Below are 19,362 nucleotides of genomic sequence, written 5' to 3'. Positions count from 1 at the left end.
GAAAATTGTAGGGTATATTAAGTATAAGAAACCCGCCAAAAAAAGGTTTAAAAGAAACCCTACACCTATGGCCTTTGATTTGTGCCCAACTCATTCAGCATGTAATCCATTTGATATGCCTGAAACATGGGTAATATGGAACTTCTCACCTCTAACAACTGTATTAACAATTAACATGGGCAGAAAGAGTATATTAACATCAGCCAAAACTTTTTGTTGTGTTACATCATCAGCCGTGATAAATCAAACAGCGCATGTTTACATGTAGCGTCCGTCCTTGTGGTATAAATTATAACATATACATCATCTCTTTCTTACCTTTTTTTACCTTCATTCTTCTCGTTTTAACATTGAACTGCTAAAATTCAAGAAAAGATACAAACGTAACCCAACCGAATTCCACTGACTGATATGCTCTAGTTTAATCCAGCCATCTTCAGGTTCACCATGAATCTGAATTGTGAGAATCACACTGGCGTCGGTGTCCCTTTGAGGGCGGTTCTTGACCAAAGGGATCATCAGCACCATGAACAGAACTCAGCCGCGGAGAGATGTCCCACCCAATTACCCGTTCCATAAGTTCATTGCTATCTGTTTGTGATCGTGACTCCTCTTTGAACTTCATGAAGAAAGTTGATGACCAGTAATCCTTCCCCAAGTTCTTCAAAATCATTTAGTTTAGTTAGAAAGCATTTTAAGTGAAGAAGGAAAATAGAAAAAAAAAAAAAAGGGTGCAACCAGCCATAGGTATGCAAATCGCATTGCCCGAATTGAAGAATTTTAACTACATCAGGCTTGGGTTTGGGCTTGAGTTCATCCAAAGTTTAACAAATGCTCAACACAACCTGACCGAAGTTGCACCCTCAACCAAGTGGTTTCAACTTGAACCAAAAGAGAACATACTGTTTTCATCAGCTGCATCAGCTCACTTATTGCATTATTAAAGAGATCAGGGTGTGCCAGGTCTGGAGTACCTAAGATCTCTTGCCGTGTTCGGTGAGATATGTTTACCTCCATAGCTGCACCTGCATTTCCATAAATTGTGCAGGATGGTCAATCAGATGAGCTTTATATAGTAATAAGGCCTGATATCTTTTGAAGGGCTACACAACGGGGGTAGCCCATCCCCCAACCCAGGTGCAGGTGGGATTGGATCCCAAGTCTCCGCTAAGACCAGCAGGAGACCTTACCAACCAGCTGGTTGGCACCTTAACTTGTAGTTAAATTCATATGCAATGCACATGTGCATATATACTTTATAAGATAACACCTAATAAAACAGTATCTATATAATCACCCAATTCTTTAAGTCTCATATTGAAGTAAAACTGCCTCATAGTATAGTTCAAATTTTCAGTTGAAACTTGATGGACAGACTATTAATTAGGAATATAGAGAAACAGAAGTTTCAAAACAGGTCTTCATTCACTAAAGAGCAAAGCAACAGGTAATTTAGTTCAGATATTTCTGCTGATATCAAATGGCTAACATACGATCGCTAATCCAGAATGTTCATTATAGTTTATATTCCAGCCAATCCAAAAAGTGCGCATTTGGATGACCACATAACTAAACCATCACAGCAGTTGCCAACTTTAGGGGATAATGTAAATTTTCATTGGTTAGAAGAGCACTCTGTTTCATAAAAACTGTTGGTTTGTGTAACAATAGCATATTTCAATAAACAGACAACATACCAGCAACTATGTAGTTCTCAATAATGTGCCGTGCCATATAGACCCTTCTTACAGTATCATCCATGGGTATTTTACCAAGTTCGTGCACTTCTTCGTAAAAATGTACACTTTCCCCAGCCAAACAACTGTAATTATAACAACAGAAATTTATTCTCAGGTGGCATTGAATGATAGAAGAACCATAGGCCTATGCACACATACAGTAGCAGATTTGCTAGTCAGATCATTTAGTGAGCTTCCCTAAATGATCACAGAATCATACCCATAGCAAACTAGTTTGGACTTTAGAGCTCAACATGAGTCAACAAACTTTCTCTTCCCACTCACTGTGGGAAAATTCCAGCCCAAAACACCTTGCTATGTATTCAAAATAAACCTACCTTCATAAGATTGAGTATGGGAGAGAGAGAGAGAGAGAGAGAGAGACCTATCTGCAAAGGCCATGAAAGATTGACGGAATCTTTTGTTCAGAAGAAGCTTATCCAGAGGTTCATTAGGATCTATTTCTTGTGTGGGTCCCCTTGGTAATAGTAACCCACTATCAGGTATGCCCAAAGCCATACTCATTGTCCCAATCTCCCTGGGTTCCCTTCTTCTCAAGCTCATCTGTGAGAGCAAAGGTTGAGAGATTGATAATGAAAAAAATGCAAGGACAAGAATACTTGCCTGTTTGGAAAACAAGGAAACCCTCATCCATGTTAGCAAGTAAAGCAAACAACTCAAACAAGGATCTACTCAATAAATTCAATAAGAGATACGAAATGGGGAAAAAAACTGAATGAATTAGAAATATTTAGATAACAACAATGCAAAAAAAATTCTAAATGAATTTATCAATTAGATGATATACCGTCACTAACAGTAGAAACCGGGAGGCAACTTGAAGCCATTCTGTATTTTCATGGATTTCATTCATAATGTAAGCAACCACCCATAGTCCTGGAAGTTTGAAAATCGAACAGGGCTTAAGATGGTGATTCATGAATAAAGAAGATAGCCGAATGATGTTTCAAATCTTAATTTGAGGAATGAAAAACAAATGCCCTTTAACATGCCCTCGGTTTTTTCTTTTTCTTTTTTTTTTTTTCAGTTTTGGAAGGTCAAACTGAGTGCAAGGTTTTCTATTGCCTATATCTAATTTCACTTATTAGTATGGTTGTCATAAAAAACCATGCTCTCTTAACTGGTTATGAGAATTTCTGCCTTTTGTTTTCCAAGTAATTTGATGCAGTACTGTCCTGCTGAAATTCGAGCAGGAGCCTCCATTACAGTTCTATGTGTGATACAATTATGTGTGCATGGACCAAATGGAAGATCATCTAACTTGTGGAACACATAGAGATTACAACAGCCCTAAACACAAAATATATGACTTGTATCATAGGAATTCAACTTGCTTTAGCAGCAAAAAAGGGAGGCAAGACCAAAGGAGGAAATTTAAGTAGAAACATACCAATGGAGGCAGCAGAGACAATTACTCCCTGCAGGAGGTCTTTAAATTCATGAAATCGAAACTTGATATGCTGAACAGACCATGTCATAAAAACCATGGCAACAATATACAATGCATGGAGGCATACAACAGGGATGATCCACTGACCCCGTAAGTGGCATCGAGGATTTAGAGGCTTCTTTACATGAATAACTACAAGTCAGAAAAGGTCTTCATTACAAATAGTTAATTTCTATGGAAATCAGAACAAAGGACAATGGGAAAATCAAATAAACAAAAAGTGAAGCTGAATAACAATTAGAAGATCCATAACAGACTGATAAGCAGCAGACAACTTTCAATAAACCATACTTGGCAAAGTAGAAAGAATACAAGCAAGTCCTCTGGTTGAAAAAGCAAGTTGAGTTTTGTAACTAGATGCAAGTCAGAATTTTAGGCCACATCCCTAATTGTTACTAAAAAGTTGCGTACTTTAAAAGACAGAAGTATCCCCAATTTGTAAACTAATCATCATACAGTGGTATCTTTTGTCTTTTTCATTGGGGATGTGCAATTTATCAAAAATGGGATGCATCCAAATTGGGTACCAGTTGTACCGGAGGAGAGCTTAACAGGGCAAATTACTGAATTTTATAGGAAAACTGATAAATCAATCTCATTTGGGTGTCTTATCAGATATTCCCAGTGGTTACCCCTTTGAACTTTCTGTGAATCAACATCCAAGAGTAAAGGGCAACCCTGACTGTATTTTCAAAAATACATGGACTCCACTCTCCCCAGATTATTTAAGTGATGGATAGCAGGAACATGTTCCAGATGATTTGACCCCTTTTACTTGGTCATCTCAAATATCATTCATTGGGAAGCAGATTTCTTTCTGGTTCATTGAACACCAGAGGAATTATCTATCTAGGTCCTAATGTTAGTTGTCTGGGCACAGAAAGAGTTTTAGTGAACAAAAAAAGTAGAAATCTAACTTAGCTAAGTTTAGAAAGACCATGAAAAAAAATAATTTCAGAAGATAAGGTAAATTAATAAATTTCAAATGGAATTATTAGATATCCAGCAAGGCATGTAAAGTTATTTATTGCAGGCCACACTGAGCAAGAATATTTTTGCAAGCACATTAGTTCTCAAGTCATAAGGGTTAAAGTTGGTCAAGATGGTGAAAATTAACAAATAGTGAAAAGAAACATATTGGGAAAATAATCACCATGAGGCATGGTTGTAAAAATTAACAAATAGTGAAGAAAAGTAACAGATATACTGTTCCTTCTAAAAATAAGATTAGTTTAGCCAAAAGGGTCTCCAAATAAAAATCATTCTGAGGCAGTGAATCTTACAAGCAGCACCAGCAATCCATGGCAAGAGAATCAGAGGAAGTAAGATATATGATCTGATTGGTGGCAAACGCCGCCTAAAATATCAATAGCAAGCAAGTGAACCTAATATTAGTAAAACAAATTTTGTTGCTGCCTCCACCAGAACTATTAAAATGAGTACAGCACAACAATGTAAAAAAGCAGTATGAAAACAGATGGAGTAATTCAAAGCAATTATTTGTGGGAGACAACACACACACATACATCAATTTCGAATTTTCCATTGGAGGTGCATCTGTTGACTGAGGCCTTCTTCCTTTTCTTAGTTTTTTTAAAGGTGTATATACAAAATATCCCTTACCAGCCCATGTCTAGCTAACTCATCAGCCACCTGATTCAGATTTCTTGGGATTCATCTGAAGCTGCACACAGCATACCATAGAAGAGGAAATTTCCTCGCTTTCATGTAAAAATGGGACAGTTTCCAGAGGCCAGAATCTAGGGCTTTAGCCTATTTTATGGCAATTCTAGAATCTCCTTTCATGCCCCTCGGAAGGCCTTCTGCTAAGTATCGTATCCACTGAAAGGTTGTAGCCATTGAATGTTTATACAATGAGTAGATGAGAATGTTGAAATATGCAAACATGAAGTCTAGGAATGCAAAGTTAGAGAAGAGTATACTTGGGATAATCTAGGAATACAGGAGATAAAGGAAAGTTTACCACATCATTTGGACACAAGTGAAGGCTGAGAAGCATCAATAAGAATTAAGAAGTCATGTGGTGCAGGTTAGGCACTCTATAAAAAGGCAAGGAAATGATCAGAAAGGAAGTGCACTGAGGTAGTTTGGGGCAAATATATATATATATATATATATATATTCTGGGCACAGTTGTAATTTTAAAAAAGCAAAATCCTGGGGCTATTACTGTTTATTTCTGTGATTGTTGAATGGGTAGCCGAGGCTACTCACTGTTGTAAATTCTGTTTTCTCTATCAATAAAAGCTTCTTCTTTTTACTGATCAAAAAAAAAATCAAGCAATATGTCAGTCAATCATTGTTTCCTCCATTGCAATTTTTTTGGGGGTTTATGGGCCAGGGTGTTGAACATGTTTGATGCTTCCTGATCCAACTGAAGCATTTTATCTAAGCTGGCAATTTAAGGCTTGAGCAACAAGGTAGAACAGTATGGAAAATGGTGTGATTTGCTGCCTTCAGGGCTATATGGACTGAGTTTGATTTTTGAACAAAAGGAGAAAAAAAAAGTGAGGAAGAGATGGTGGCAAGGATGATACAAGAAATCCCATACTCTTGATTAGGGGTTCACAAACTTTTCAAGGGAAAATTGCATGGCTTTTTTTAAGAAAGTATTTTGTATAAGTCAGGGGGAAAGGATTGAACAGTTTTGTTTATTCTTAATGTACAGTTCCTTGGTGTATATGGGTGCTGGTGTGCCTGATTCCCAATTTTGTTTCAATACAAAACTTCTAAAAAAAGATGGTGAAACAGGATTCCTGTAGCCAAATAAGAAATAGTTAACGAGGCTTTGTTGAGTGAGGTGTCAACTGGAATGGCAGAACAGAACAGGAATGTGAGAAGGCAACAATAATGCTGATGATCATCCAAGTTTGAGATCAGGCAGGATGGTCATACAAATGTTTTAAATCTAGGTTTGACAGTCATAAACTGGTTGGCCCAAACTGGTAATAAGTCACTAAAAGATTTAATCCAGCCATAAACTGGTATAAGTCAAACCAATGTTTTCTACCCATGGTTGGCCCAACCATAATCCTGGTCTGGGTCAACCTCTAATCTGGCATGTTATAAAAATCCGTTACTCAGTTAACAATCTATTGACCCTTATGGTAGAACCATTGACCTATTTGATCTGTTCAGTGAGTTACCGGAATTCAGTATTGTTGTATTTTTTTAATTTTTCATAATGATGACATCATAGGTTGATCCATTGACCCGGATTGTTGAACAGTTGATCCATTGAGGTTCAACCTCCGGGCCAGGTTTTAACATACTGAGTCAAACCAGATTGAAAATCTGAACTCACCAGTTGGTGGAATCAACTACTAAATTAGAACTGAAATTAGATTAATTGAAACTTCATCTTAGTTAGAAGTCAACAATATCAACAAATTAGCCACTGAGCTTGGTGGGCTGACCAAATTGGACATTGCCTTTAATAGAGTAAAATGGTTAAACAGGATTTCTGGTAGCCTACACATAGTTAGAATAACCTTTTCAAATTGAGTAGGATAGAAATCTACATGTAACAATTTCAATGTAAGGTATGTAATTCAGGTCCACCATTAATTCTCACATTTGAGTTTTCTTGACTTACTTGGCAAATATGTGATACAGTTGGAAGGCCTGTACTATGCGACAGCTCAGCAGTAAAGCAAATCCAAATGGACCTTCGAACCAGACTGAAGAAGCAACCAAATATAGAAAATGGTTAATGCAAATATTTAGCAAGGGATTAACCGATTAACTACTTCCATGTGAAAATGAAATAACATGAAAGCTAACATTGATAGTAAAGTAAAACCACCTGCCCAAATATAGCAAGATTGCCACCAATGCCTCTTTTTTATTTTCAAAATATTGATGCCCATCTGCATGAATCATTGCATCTTCCACTTGTAATAACCAATGGTAATAGATCTCCAAATACATACATGCATTCATAATTATGCAATAAAAATCCATGCTGATCTTACCACCATTGAGAATAAAAGATCGAAGCTAGCAAAAATTTGAATAATTAAAAGCCAGAATCCACTTCCTTTTGTACAAGGAATCTTGTGAACCACAAAGGGTAATGTAGAACGAGCAAGAAGCCTGAAAGAGAAGACCACTTAATCTCCAGTCGCCAAGGCACAAAAATTATTTCAACATAGGCTATTTGAAGTAAAGAAAATAAATCTGCATTTCTATAAGTAAGATCCATGTACTTAGGGGCCATTTAATAATGGCTGAAGTTGCTGAATTGAATGACTTATTGCTATGTTATTTAGTGGATAAAAGGGTCATGTGATAACATATTTGAGGGTATGGTAATCAACTCAACATGCCATTCAGCCATTTAGGAGCTAAGATACATGACTTATTCACTAAAACACAATGTCATTTAGTTCAGCCACTTAGCCTTTATCAAAAAGACCTTTAGCCAAAATGAAAAAACTAAAAGTTTTTTCTCTTAATTATTATTCTAATTGGTCCAAGAAATAAATATTTTTCTGTCACATGGTGTTGCTGCCAAAAGAAAACTAGAAAATGGAGGATGAGCAAGGGAATAATCTCTTGCCATGATCATGTAGGATAGAGAAAAAAGATAGAACTGTCAAAGCTCGTATAAATTCTAAATACCACCATGAATTAAGCAAGAACATCTCAACTGATATATTTAAGGCTTTTTTTAGTTGCATCAATATAATTGCCTTCCACATTTAGCACCCACCAGAAAAATATAATTCCCTCCACAAGTTTCAAAGCTCTTTATTATCAAAAACCCCAGTGCCAACAAGTGCTATGCATCTTCATTCTTCCCCTCCCTTTTGACCCATCAATATAAATGGTGAACCCTCTTGACCATCCACAATCTTGGCTTTTTAGACAACCGAACTCCCTTATCGTAGGACTTGTAGCTCAACAATCCACTAGCTCAACAATCCACTACGTAGGGACTTGTAGTTTCCACCTACCACCTGGCGATGAAGTTCCCTACAAACTTTGGAGTTGGAGTGACACGAGGTGATCAACTCGAATCCCGCAAGTGCTACGTAGCCGCCCTCAAAGGAAAGGCCAAGGTAGCTGACGACCTCGAGCTAGAATGACCTGCGAAGCAGTTCGCGGAGCGAGCCGCACCTACCGAGGAGACCATCCCCATCCCGGCTTCGACAGAAGACCCAGCTTAGGTGCTTCAGATCGGCGCTTCTGTTAAGGAGCCCCTATAGTCTCAACTGGTAAGCTTATTACTTGAAAATTTAGATGTTTTTGCATGGTCAGCGGCAGAAATGCCCGGCATAGACCCCAACATAATCACTCATAGACTCAACACCGATCCTGTAGTTAGGCCCATTAGACAAAGAAACGCAACTTAGCCCCAGAGCGATGGAGGGCAGTCGACGAGGAGGTCAGGAAACTCCTTGCAGCCGATTTTATCAGGGAAGTCCATTACCCGAGCTGGGTGGCCAACCCCGTTCTAGTAAAAAAGGCTAACGGTAAGTGGCGCATGTGCATCGATTACACCGACCTAAACCGAGCTTGCCCGAAGGACTGCTTCCCACTTCCCAGGATCGACCATCTAGTCGACGCGACCTCGGGGCACGGGTTGCTGAGCTTCCTGGACGCCTATTCAGGCTACAATCAAATCAAGATGGACCCAGCATATGAAGAGAAAACTGCCTTCATAACCAAGTTCGGCCTGTACTGTTACAAGGTCATGCCCTTCGGGCTAAAAAACGCTGGGACCACTTTTCAAAGACTTATAAACAAGCTGTTTGAGCCACTAGTTGGCAAAAAAGTAGAGTGTTATGTAGACGACATGGTCGTCAAAACCCAATTTTCGCATGAATTAGTACAAGATTTACATTCAGCTTTTGAAATTTTGCGTAGATTTAATATGAAGTTAAATCCAAACAAGTGTGTCTTCGGTGTCACCTCGGGAAAATTCCTAGGGTACATCGTTAACCGCCGAGGCATTGAGGCCAACCCGGACAAAATCAAAGCCATCCTAGAGATGAGACCACCCTGAAAATTAAAGGAGGTTCAAAAGTTGAACGGCCGGCTAGCCGCCCTGAGCCGCTTCATGTCCAAGTCAGCAGATTGTTGCTTGCCCTTCTTTAAGACCATAAAAAACAAAGGTTTTGAGTGGACTGAAGAGTGCCAGCTCGCGTTCGACGAGCTCAAAAGACACCTAGCCAGCGTCCCAGTCTTAACCCGACCCGAAGAGGGTGATGTTTTAGAGTTGTACCTCTCGACGAGTGACGAGGTGGTTAGCTCGGTACTAATAAGAGAAGTAGATCGGGTCCAATGACCCGTCTACTATGTTAGTAAAATATTGCAGGGAGCAGAGACGAGGTACCCCGAGATAGAGAAGTTAGCTTACGCACTGGTTGTGGCAGCCCAAAAGCTCCGCCCGTACTTCCAAGCTCACGCCATCGTTGTCCTTACCAATAAACCTCTGAGGCAAGTCTTGCTCAAGCCCGAGGTCTCAGGAAGGCTAACGAAGTGGGCCATCAAGCTCAGCGAATACGAACTCCAGTATAAGCCACGAACTGCTATCAAGGCCCAAGCCTTAGCAGATTTTGTCGCAAAGTGTACCTTCAATTCTGAAGTCTCCAGGCCAGTGGAACACAAGGCCCCCAGTGCGGGTGAGCCCGGGCTTCACAGGCCGGTTGAACTCGAGCCCTGTGAAGTAGCAACCAGCGCGGCGTCTCTCCTAGTTAGGCCAAGCCCGAACTGGGATGAAAAACCCTGGATCCTTCACATAGATGGCTCATCAAACCGGCAGGGCAGCGGGGCTGTGATCGTTCTATACAGGCCAAGTGGTGTGAAACTGGAGTATGCACTACGCTTTGAGTCCGTGGCATCCAACAACGAAGTAGAGTACGAGGCGTTGCTAGCCGAGCTGGATCTGGCAAGGGAAGTGAAAGCCAAGCACGTCGTTGTCTGCAGCAATTCCCAGCTCGTGGTAAACCAGGTTATGGGTGAATACGAAGCCCGCAAGCCAACCATGGTAGCATACTTAGCCAAAGCAAGAGGGGCTCTACTCAACTTCTGGTCATACTTCATCCAGCAAATCCCGAGATCAGAGAATGCCGAGGCCGATACCCTATCTCATCTAGCCAGCACTAGCGATAACACCATGAGAACCGTGTGTATAGAGAACTTGCCTTGGCCTAGCATTCTCAAGGGGGCAGAGGAGGTTGCTCCCGTCATTCAAGCAAAGCCGAGCTGGATTGATCCGCTCACGAGCTTCATGCTACACGAGACCCTCCCCACAAATCGTAACGCCGCCAGAATGGTAGAGCGTCAGGCAGCCAAATACGTCATGATTGACGGACGGCTGTACCGAAAATCCTACACGCTCCCCTACTTGCACTGCCTACGACCCTCTGAAGCCGAGCTCGTCCTATGCAATACTCATGAGGGCCTATGCGGCGGACACTTGAGGAGCAGGGCCCTCGCTCAGAAAGCACTACGACAGGGGTATTACTGGCCAACAATGAAGGCAGATGTGACCGAGCTCGTCAAAAAATGCAACAAGTGTCAAAAGCACGCCAACCTACTCGGGCCATTCCCGCCAGCAATAGGACAAAGAAGGTTCCTAGTGGTGGCAGTTGACTATTTCACAAAGTGGGTTGAAGCCGAACCTCTCACAACAATCACGGCCCGGAATGTGCAGAACTTCTTTTGGAAGAACATAGTGTGTCGTTTCGAATTACATCGAATACTAATCTCCGACAATGGTAAGCAATTCTAAGACATCAAATTCCAAAACTGGTGCCGAGACATGGTGATTCAGCAGAACTTCACCTCAGTGGCGCACCGCCAGGCAAATGGGTAAACGGAAGCCACAAACAGGGCAATCCTTCGAGGGCTAAAAGCGCGCCTGGACCGAGCTAAGGTACTATGGACGGACAAGCTGCCCAGTGTGTTGTGGGCCTACCGTACCACGGAAAAGACTGCCACGGGAGAAACCCCCTTTAACCTCACATACGGCACCAAAGCAGTCATTCCAGCCGAGATTGAAGTTCCTTCACTAAGATTAAAAGCATATGATGACAGGGCAAATGAAGACGAGCTACGTACCAACCTCGACCTGCTTGACGAAGTACGGGACCTCGCATACATCAAGACCGCGGCCTACTAGCAAAGGGTAGCTTAGTACTATAACACCAGGGTCAAAAAGTGGACTCTCCGCGTTGGCGACCTGGTTCTTCGTAAGGTTATGGTGCCTGAGCCTGGCGTTGGCAAGCTCGGTCCGAACTGGGAAGGACCCTAGCGAGTAAAGCGAAAACTCAGGGAAGGAACATACGAGCTCCAAACCCTAGAAGGGAAACAAGTACCTCGGGCGTGGAATATCGTCAACCTAAGACAGTATTACCTATGAGTAACGGAGTAGACCACAGGTCACTCTCAGAGCTCTAAGGTGCCAAAACACCGAGCTGACCAAGGAGCTCGGCACCATAGCACGCCGCGTCAAAGGCGCAAGCAGACCCTACGGCGCTAAGCCCACCTCGGTGTATGCCATGAGGCAGTTCAGGCACACGCCTTACTATGCCTTACTATGGCAATCACCTTGGTGTACGCCATGAGGTAGTTCAAGCACACGCCTTACTATGCCTTACTATGGCAATCACCTCGGTGTACGCCACAAGGCAGTTCGGGCATGCACCATACTATGCCTTACTACGACAAACCAATCTGCACACAACCATGACAAGCTCGGATAAGGCAATACGTAGAAAAGAAAGATCACTTAGAAAAGGGTCAATTTCATTAACATGTAAAATTTTATACAACGAGCTCAACAAAAAGAAAAAACAAAATACAAGGATTGAGAAGATCACTTAAAAAATGGTCAATTTCATTAACATGTAAAATTTTATACAACGAGCTCAACAAAAAGAAAAAACAAAATACAAGGATTGAGCTCGCAGGCTCGAAATGCAAGGGCAATTACTTCGGGGGCTCTCCACCCCCAGGAGCTTCGAGCTGGTCAGGGGCATCAGCTTCTTCGTCACCACCCTCCTCCTCTGAGTCTAAATCATCCGCGGCTTGTCGAGCTATCTCACTCGTGATTCGCAAGGTGGTGATGGCGCTTGTGTCGAGCTCAAGGTACGTATGCCTTATCAACCATCTGCTGAGCTTGAACCCCTTGCAGTAGGCCTCCCCCAGAACGGCATCGAACTTATCGGACTGAATATACTCAGAGACGGCCTTGACCTTCGTCTCCTCTATCGCCTGGGTAAAGATCTCGGTCTTCTCTGCGATATCCGCCTTGAGAAACTCCACCTCGTGCAAAAGAACCTTCTCCTTTTCCTTAAGGCCTTCAGCCTCTACTTTAAGGGCGTCCAGCTCGCCCCTCAGCACGCCCTTCTCGCGTGTCTGCTCCGCTCTAAGGGCCTCTATTTTGCCCCTCAGCTCGATGTTCTCACGAGCTAGCCCGTCCTTCTCCTCTGTCAGCGCTGTGATGACGCCCCTCTGGGCCATGGCGCAGCTCTCCAACCGGTGGATCTTCTCACGAGCCATCCTCAGTTCGGTATGGGCAACGCGGGAAGATTCCCCGATAGTCAAAGCCCGCTTCAGGTACCTCTCGGTCTGAAGAGTAAGTGTGTGCACAATGGAGTTCGCCTGATAAAGGAGCTAGTTAGTACCAGAGAAGCACATACAAAAAAGAAAAGAAAGAGAAGAAAACTTACCACCATAGTGTGGGTGGCAGCTCGGGCTCCGAGATGAGAAGGATTGAGCATGTCAGCCCAAACCGCAATCTCCTCGGAGTAAGTGGCCCCCTTGCTCTTCCGAAGACCGCATTGGGGGAGCAAGATGCTTCGGACCCCATCTGGGCTCCCCGAGCTGGAGACAGCCGTCTCGGCTGTGTGAATAGGCTCGGCGGAGACTTCGGCTGCAACGTTAGCAGCCCCGGTGGCAACCTTGGCCTCGGCTGCCAACCTCACTACAGTCTCAGCCGAGGCCCCAGGCTCCCTAAGTGGTAGGGACTCCTCCAAATCGATGATCGGAGGAGCCTCGGGGAGCTCGGGCTCAGAAATTGAAGCTTGTGGAAGTTGGGGCTTGGGAGTGGGGGCAGGCGGCGACTCGATACGAGCTCTCTTGGCAGCCCGCTTCTTCCTCCCCTTCATGTGTTTAAGAAGCCGGTCTCCCTTGAGTTTATCTACCTCCGTAGGACCTACAAAAGAGTTCGGCGTTAGTACTCGAGTAAAAGAAGGAAAAGAAGAGTAGGCCAAACAGCTAAGGTACTAACTACCTACCCGGGCTCAAGCGGCCTGAAAGAGCATACCCTCTTTGATATAATCTCTGAAATCACAGCCGACCTCAGTCCACGATTGGAATGCCTCCCTGGTCTTCTTGTCGAGTATGACGCCAGGGTCTTGGATAGCCACCCTCCAGTGAGTAGGGAAGGGCCACCCCGCAGGGTTTCGGACTACGAAGTAGTCTTGCTTCCAGGGCGGGACCTTGCTAGGAAGCTTGTGCATTAGCTTAAAGCCCGGGCAGGGGGACAAGTAGTAAGCTCTCCTGTGCTCAGGAAGAACACATGAAGCACTCATCTCGATGGTCAAGATGGAGCAGAGTATGTCCAAGTCAAGGGGGATGACATACTCATAACAAAGAGAGATGGTCCCGACCACGTTACGGACCGAGTTCAGGTGAAGCTAGTCTATCGTAACGTTGAAATGTTTCAAGACCTCCACTAAGAGTGGATGGAAGGGAAGATGCAGCCCGGCTATGAGTTGCTCTCGGAAGATCACGACCTCATCAGGGTCGTGCTCCCATGGGAAGTTCCCCGCAGGTAAACTGTAGGTGTACTCCTCTGGCAAGTTGTATTGCCGAATGAGCTCGCGGAGCCTCTCCAAGGTCATGGTGGAGGGCCCGAACCTATTCGGCATCCGAACTCGATGAGAGGTGGATGCCTGGCGACCCGAGGCGCGGGTTACCCTGAGCTGAGGTACCCACCTCGGGCTCGTCCAAAAGACCATCGAAAGAAGACATAATTGAAACCAAGGAAGAGCTAGGATGACTCACCAAAGAGAAGTAAGACCGGACTGGAAAGGAACTGACCCGAGCTGGAGGCTTTGGACGCGAGCTCAAGACTACAGCTGAAGATTTGTGGCAAAGGAAAATGACCAGGACCCCCACTATTTATAGCCACTATCCGCGGGCATCAACGGTTGAGATCAAAGCAATCTGACGACCCTCATGAAAACTGGCTGCACGACCTTCGAGACGAAATCAGTTTAGCGCGTTTTTTGGCGTCCGCGGAGTCTCTAAATCGCGTGACGTCCGCGTGTAGACTGTATGCGACCCGAGCTGCGCCTGGCTAAACCAAGCAGGGAACCGGTCCAACCTATGAGCTGGCAGACAAGAAGGCTTAGACCCCGAGCCAAATCCACCCGGCAAACCTCGGACTCCCCGTACTGAGGTCAGCACCCCTAGCACGAGGAGTGGGGGGGCAATTGATGTAGGGTGATTTGGCACGACCTCGTAACACGGGGACACGTGGACAAGACCTCGCATGAACAGCAACTTAGCATGACAGCCTGGCCGCAACCCGGCGTAACAAGCTCGACGAAGCCCGACCAAGCGACTCAGCGGGAGTATCAGCTCGCTAGGAGGCGAGGCTCAGCCCGCCCCAAGCGCAAGGCCTAAGCGCCCCGATCTCCCGCAGCCCTAAGGGACCCGGACTCCCCGCGAAGGAGCCCGAGCTCCCCTTGAGCCCCGAGCTCTCCTCTCCTAAGGAACCCCGAGCTCTCCACTCTTGAGGAGGGGGCATCTTAGCTTTTGGCTAAGTGTCCTGAGGGAGAAGTACCTTGGGACTGCATCCGCAGAATCCATACCTGCCGAATCATAGTAGTTCAGTAGCCTGTAGGGAAGATCCACCTGACATCCGTACCTGCTAGATCTGGTGGCAGTGCCCACCTCTCTTGCCAGGCGGCGTCGTGCTTGTTGTCCCTGAAAAGCATAGCACCGGACGATTTTGTACCCTGCAGCAGCAGCCCGCAGTGGCGGCCTGCACCTGCCACCTCAGTTCTGGCAATAACGGCTAGAGCAGTGACGGTTACACCTGATGTGACCGACCTCCGGTATAAAAGGACCACCACCCTCGCGAAGCAAAAGTATTGAAGCTTAAGCACTTTCAGCACTCTTACTCTCTACTCTCTCTTTGAGATTCTTCTCCAGTCCTAACTTAGCCGTCGGAGTGTTCCCACCGGGATATCTCCCCGGGAACCCTTCACTTCCTCCTTCCTCACAGGTGTCGATCATTCTAGCCAGAAGCCGGGTCACAGCCAGCTAGGAGTGCCCAGATCGTGCAGCATCAATTTTGATTGATGCAAGATACAAAGGTGATGCCAATGATGATATTGTTGTTGTTGTTGTTGTGTTGTTGTTCACGATGATGATGATGATTGTATTCAGGGATTTTGCATTTAAACCCATTGATTCTCGCATCACAAAAATGATTACATTTCATGAATTAGATAAAAGAGACAACATGCTAATATGCTATATTACTCACACTCAAAGTGCCAACACGACAGGAAGAAAGAAATCAAAACACTGGCATAAGAAAATCACAATACGACTGAGAGCATCGGTTTAAGAAAAGAAAACCAAACAAACACACATAAATTTTTGTGGCTTTCCAACAAATCGCTCGCCAATAAAATATTTAGCTATAAGAAGTTGCATAGAGAGCTAAAATTTCGGGTACAACCCACTTCATATAACTATGAAAGTAAGGCCTCCACGCTCAGTACCTAATTGACAAAATAGCAGCATAAACCCAAAGGAAAAGAAGAGGAAAACAGGAAAAATAGTGGAAGGGAATAAAAAAGGAAAGCATGTGCTCAATTGAACTATCCCCATTAAATACCATACCAGATATCCAACTTAACGACAGAAAACCATATTTCCAGCATAGCACTGTTTAATACCAAATCGTTTATATAAGGAAAGGACGAAAAAAGATACGAAATAATAAATACATTAATTGTTTTCTGGTATGTTTTGGGGTTTATAAAGATTCCATTTTTTTAAGTTTAACATTTCTTACGGAGACGCACATGCCATTCTCAGAGAAGTGTAAGGAAAAGATTGGGCAAAAAAGACAGAAATAAGAAATAAGTTGGAGATACAAGCATACACAATCATGGCGATAGCGGATACAGAAAGAGCGATGTAATCACTCGGACAACCTCCTTGAAGAGCACAGCTGCCCATCTCTTTTAGATCTTTAGCTAACAATGGATGCGACCATTAAAACAATTGCTACATGCAGAGTCATGAGCAGAAGACATACAGGATCTGCTTCCAACAATGGAGTCAAATCAGTCAAATAAGTCCTCACCGCCTTTTTTTTCTTTTCTTTTGTTTCGTCGGAAGTCCAGAACCCTATTTTTAGTTAATACGTACGGGCCCAGATCGAGAATTTGACCAGAATACATTTCAATGAATCTTCTGAAATCCATCATTCTTTAATGGTTCATGTTAACAGATCCGTCATCTACTTCTACATCGTCGATCGTCCCATGAATTGTGGCCTTGTTGGAGAAATGTACGGGTAAAAGAATGACACCGTTAGCCATTGGATTTCTTAAGACGAGGAAAAGCCTATTCAATGAAGCACAGCAATGACCACGTCCACCCCTAAGGGTTAAATATTTAAATTATCTTTATGATTTTTTTTATGAGATACACAACCATGGGTTAGTCTTCCCAAAAATTGCATCAACAAATGAAATCTAGAGGCCAAAGAAGCACCGATAGATAATTGCTGATAGAGAATCTGAGTCGAAAGCATATTTTGCCAACCGATCAGCTGCCCGATTAGTTTCACCAAAGGCATGAGAGAAAATTACACCATAGTCCAATAATTCTACCACTTTGAAGCATTCATCAATGATAGTTCCAAGTCTCCAAGGCAAATCAAGCATCTTCTTGAGGCAGGAAATGGTGATGAACAAATCACCCTCGATGTAAATGGATTGATCTCTCAAGTTAAAAGTCATATTGAGAGCTTCCCAAACACCCCACACTTCAACAAGATTTATCGATGCCTCTCCAATAGGACAAGCTTTCAAATCCAAGACCTCCCCCAAGGGAGTTCCTGATAATACACACAACAACACAACACCCCTCACTATTACGGGAAGCATCAAAATTGATTTTGATAACCCCCAGTTTTAGGTTCCTCCAATAAACTGAGTTCCAAACTTTTTTATCGATTTTATCCCTAGTTGCATCGTTACAAATCTAGTTGATTGTAGAAAAATTGAGCTTTATCAATGATCCCGACCATATTGATGTTTTTGTTATTAAAAATTTTCTCATTTTTATTCTTCCACAAGAACCATAGAATAATATTTGTTTTTTCTCAGCTTAACTGAGTTACATGGTTGTTAATCATGACATGTTAGACCACCAACTATTAATAGAGACTTCATTGTCCATTTGGTTCACAATGTCCTGGCCCACTAGTCTCCAAACCTGTTTTGCAGTCATGCAATTTTTTTAAATGTGATCAATGTTCTCGTCATCTCCACAAAAGTTACATGCCTCACTTATGTTCATACCCCTCTTCCTAAGGAGGTCTTTGGACGACAGTTTACGATTAAGGAGCAAGAACATAAAGATTCTTATCTTGGGGGGACACTGAGGCCCCAACTAGTGTTTAGGAAGCCTCTGTGCTGCACTTGCAAATTATCTTTATGATTTATCAAATGAACACAAACCTACCCTAATCTTTAAAAAATGGGAAAATTCCACTTTAGTATCCTTAACTTTGGTGGTAGTGTCAAGTTGGTATCCCAACTTTCAAACATGTCACTGTATTACCTAAATTTTCAAAAAGTGTCAAGTTGGTCCCTATGTTAATTGATCGTCACCAGTTATTTGTTGAAAATGTCAAAACTATCCTTCAAAAGAAGACGATGTTCATTGTCTTCTACCTTGAGACTGAACTGGTTAAGGTGTTGAAACCTACATTATCGGAACCTATTTAATTGGGGTTGGAGCAGTAGTATTGGCAGTAAATACTTTGGTAAAAGATTCAAAGAGAGGACAGTGTTACTTCTATTCATCCGAATTCCGACTTTCAAGCTCAAATAGTACCAAAGAACTAAAGACAAACTCAAAACCCTTCCATCCAACATATCCACCATGTTGGACTTACTTGTTTGGTCATCGTAAAATACAAGGTGATTAAACAAAGGGAGAATGACGGTTCAGAATTTTTAGGCCCAAAGTACAGTTGGGGTAGGTGTCAACTCGGAATTGATGCCAATTTAAAGGCAGCATTGGTGTATAAAGTGGGGGTATTTAACATTTTGAATGTTTATAGGTCTGGAGTGGAATTCATAAATCCGCATTGGGCCTATACGTACTTTTCCGTTAAACAAATTGAGAAAGTGAATTTCACCCCAAGACCCTCTTTTTGTCTCTTTCGTTCTTTCCCCTTCTAATGTCCAACCACTTTTCTCCCTACACGGACTCAAAATACCACTCGGGATTTTCAAGACCGCCTCAACCTCTCTTTCATCATCTCCTCTATGCTTTTCTCCTCTCCGGTCGTTCATTCTTCAATTAGTGAGGCGTAAGAGAGGACTAGTCAGTTTTTGCATTTACTCTATGATTTTGTGTTTCTCTTTTATTTTTAGTACTATTTCGTTTTTTCTTAGGAGGCATTCTTTTTTTGGATTTTGAGAGGGGGGAAAGTTGGTCAATGGGATTTTGGTTCCTGATGTAGCACAATCCGGTCGGTCCTATCTGTTAACCACCTTGCCTTTGACTGGAGCAACAGGTGCCTGAAACGGAGAAGAAGGCGAGGAATCTCCGGGGAGGAACCCGGTGAGATTGCTCCAAAGCTCAAGTTAGTATTTTCTCAAAGGCAAGATCAAAACCAGATAGCGCAAAGTTATCACGTACCTCCTTCTTGGGGGGGAAGAGAGCATTTTATAACCACTTCACGCACTCACTCCCAAGCTCCTATCAAGTCGGGTATCATTACCTCTGCACTTCTACCAGTTCGGGTGTCATCACCTCTGCTGGGGCAAGCAACCGCCACTACTCTCTTTGTCGGAGCCGTCTCTGTGACTGGAGGTGGCGGTGGCAGGTGGCCGTTGAAGTGCGGCTGTC

At 43.3% G+C, this 19,362-nt stretch overlaps 2 protein-coding genes across 7 annotated transcripts; both read right to left on the bottom strand.

Moving 5' to 3' along the window:
* Positions 1-163: 163 nt before the first annotated feature.
* RGS1 (REGULATOR OF G-PROTEIN SIGNALING 1) lies at positions 164-16,865 on the bottom strand. 6 transcript variants are annotated; one of them, XM_088981905.1, is made up of 11 exons: positions 16,373-16,865; positions 7,206-7,326; positions 7,037-7,100; positions 6,827-6,911; positions 4,494-4,567; positions 3,151-3,342; positions 2,548-2,636; positions 2,125-2,303; positions 1,698-1,822; positions 904-1,025; positions 164-661 (listed from the first exon to the last, which is right to left on the bottom strand). In XM_088981905.1, the coding sequence occupies exons 1-11, from the start codon at positions 16,447-16,449 to the stop codon at positions 443-445; spliced, it is 1,347 nt and encodes a 448-aa protein (XP_088838031.1). In that variant the 5' UTR covers positions 16,450-16,865; the 3' UTR covers positions 164-442. The 6 variants fall into 6 exon arrangements, with proteins under 6 accessions (XP_088838031.1, XP_088838030.1, XP_088838034.1 ...); XM_088981904.1 differs by having other exon boundaries at positions 2,125-2,363; positions 16,373-16,858; XM_088981908.1 differs by having other exon boundaries at positions 975-1,025; positions 2,125-2,363; positions 16,373-16,858.
* On the bottom strand, positions 12,067-13,468 carry LOC148853665 (uncharacterized). The gene is made up of 2 exons (XM_088981910.1): positions 12,915-13,468; positions 12,067-12,846 (listed from the first exon to the last, which is right to left on the bottom strand). Exons 1-2 carry the CDS (start codon positions 13,350-13,352, stop codon positions 12,172-12,174), a joined length of 1,113 nt encoding a protein of 370 aa, XP_088838036.1. The 5' UTR covers positions 13,353-13,468; the 3' UTR covers positions 12,067-12,171.
* Positions 16,866-19,362: the final 2,497 nt, after the last annotated feature.

This window comes from Nelumbo lutea, chromosome 4 (assembly GCF_056320005.1).
Source record: "Nelumbo lutea isolate HS-2025 chromosome 4, American lotus-T2T, whole genome shotgun sequence".
Taxonomy (NCBI): domain Eukaryota; kingdom Viridiplantae; phylum Streptophyta; class Magnoliopsida; order Proteales; family Nelumbonaceae; genus Nelumbo; species Nelumbo lutea.
The sequence above is the reverse complement of the archived record's forward strand: the minus strand, read 5'-3'. Positions and strand labels throughout refer to the sequence as shown.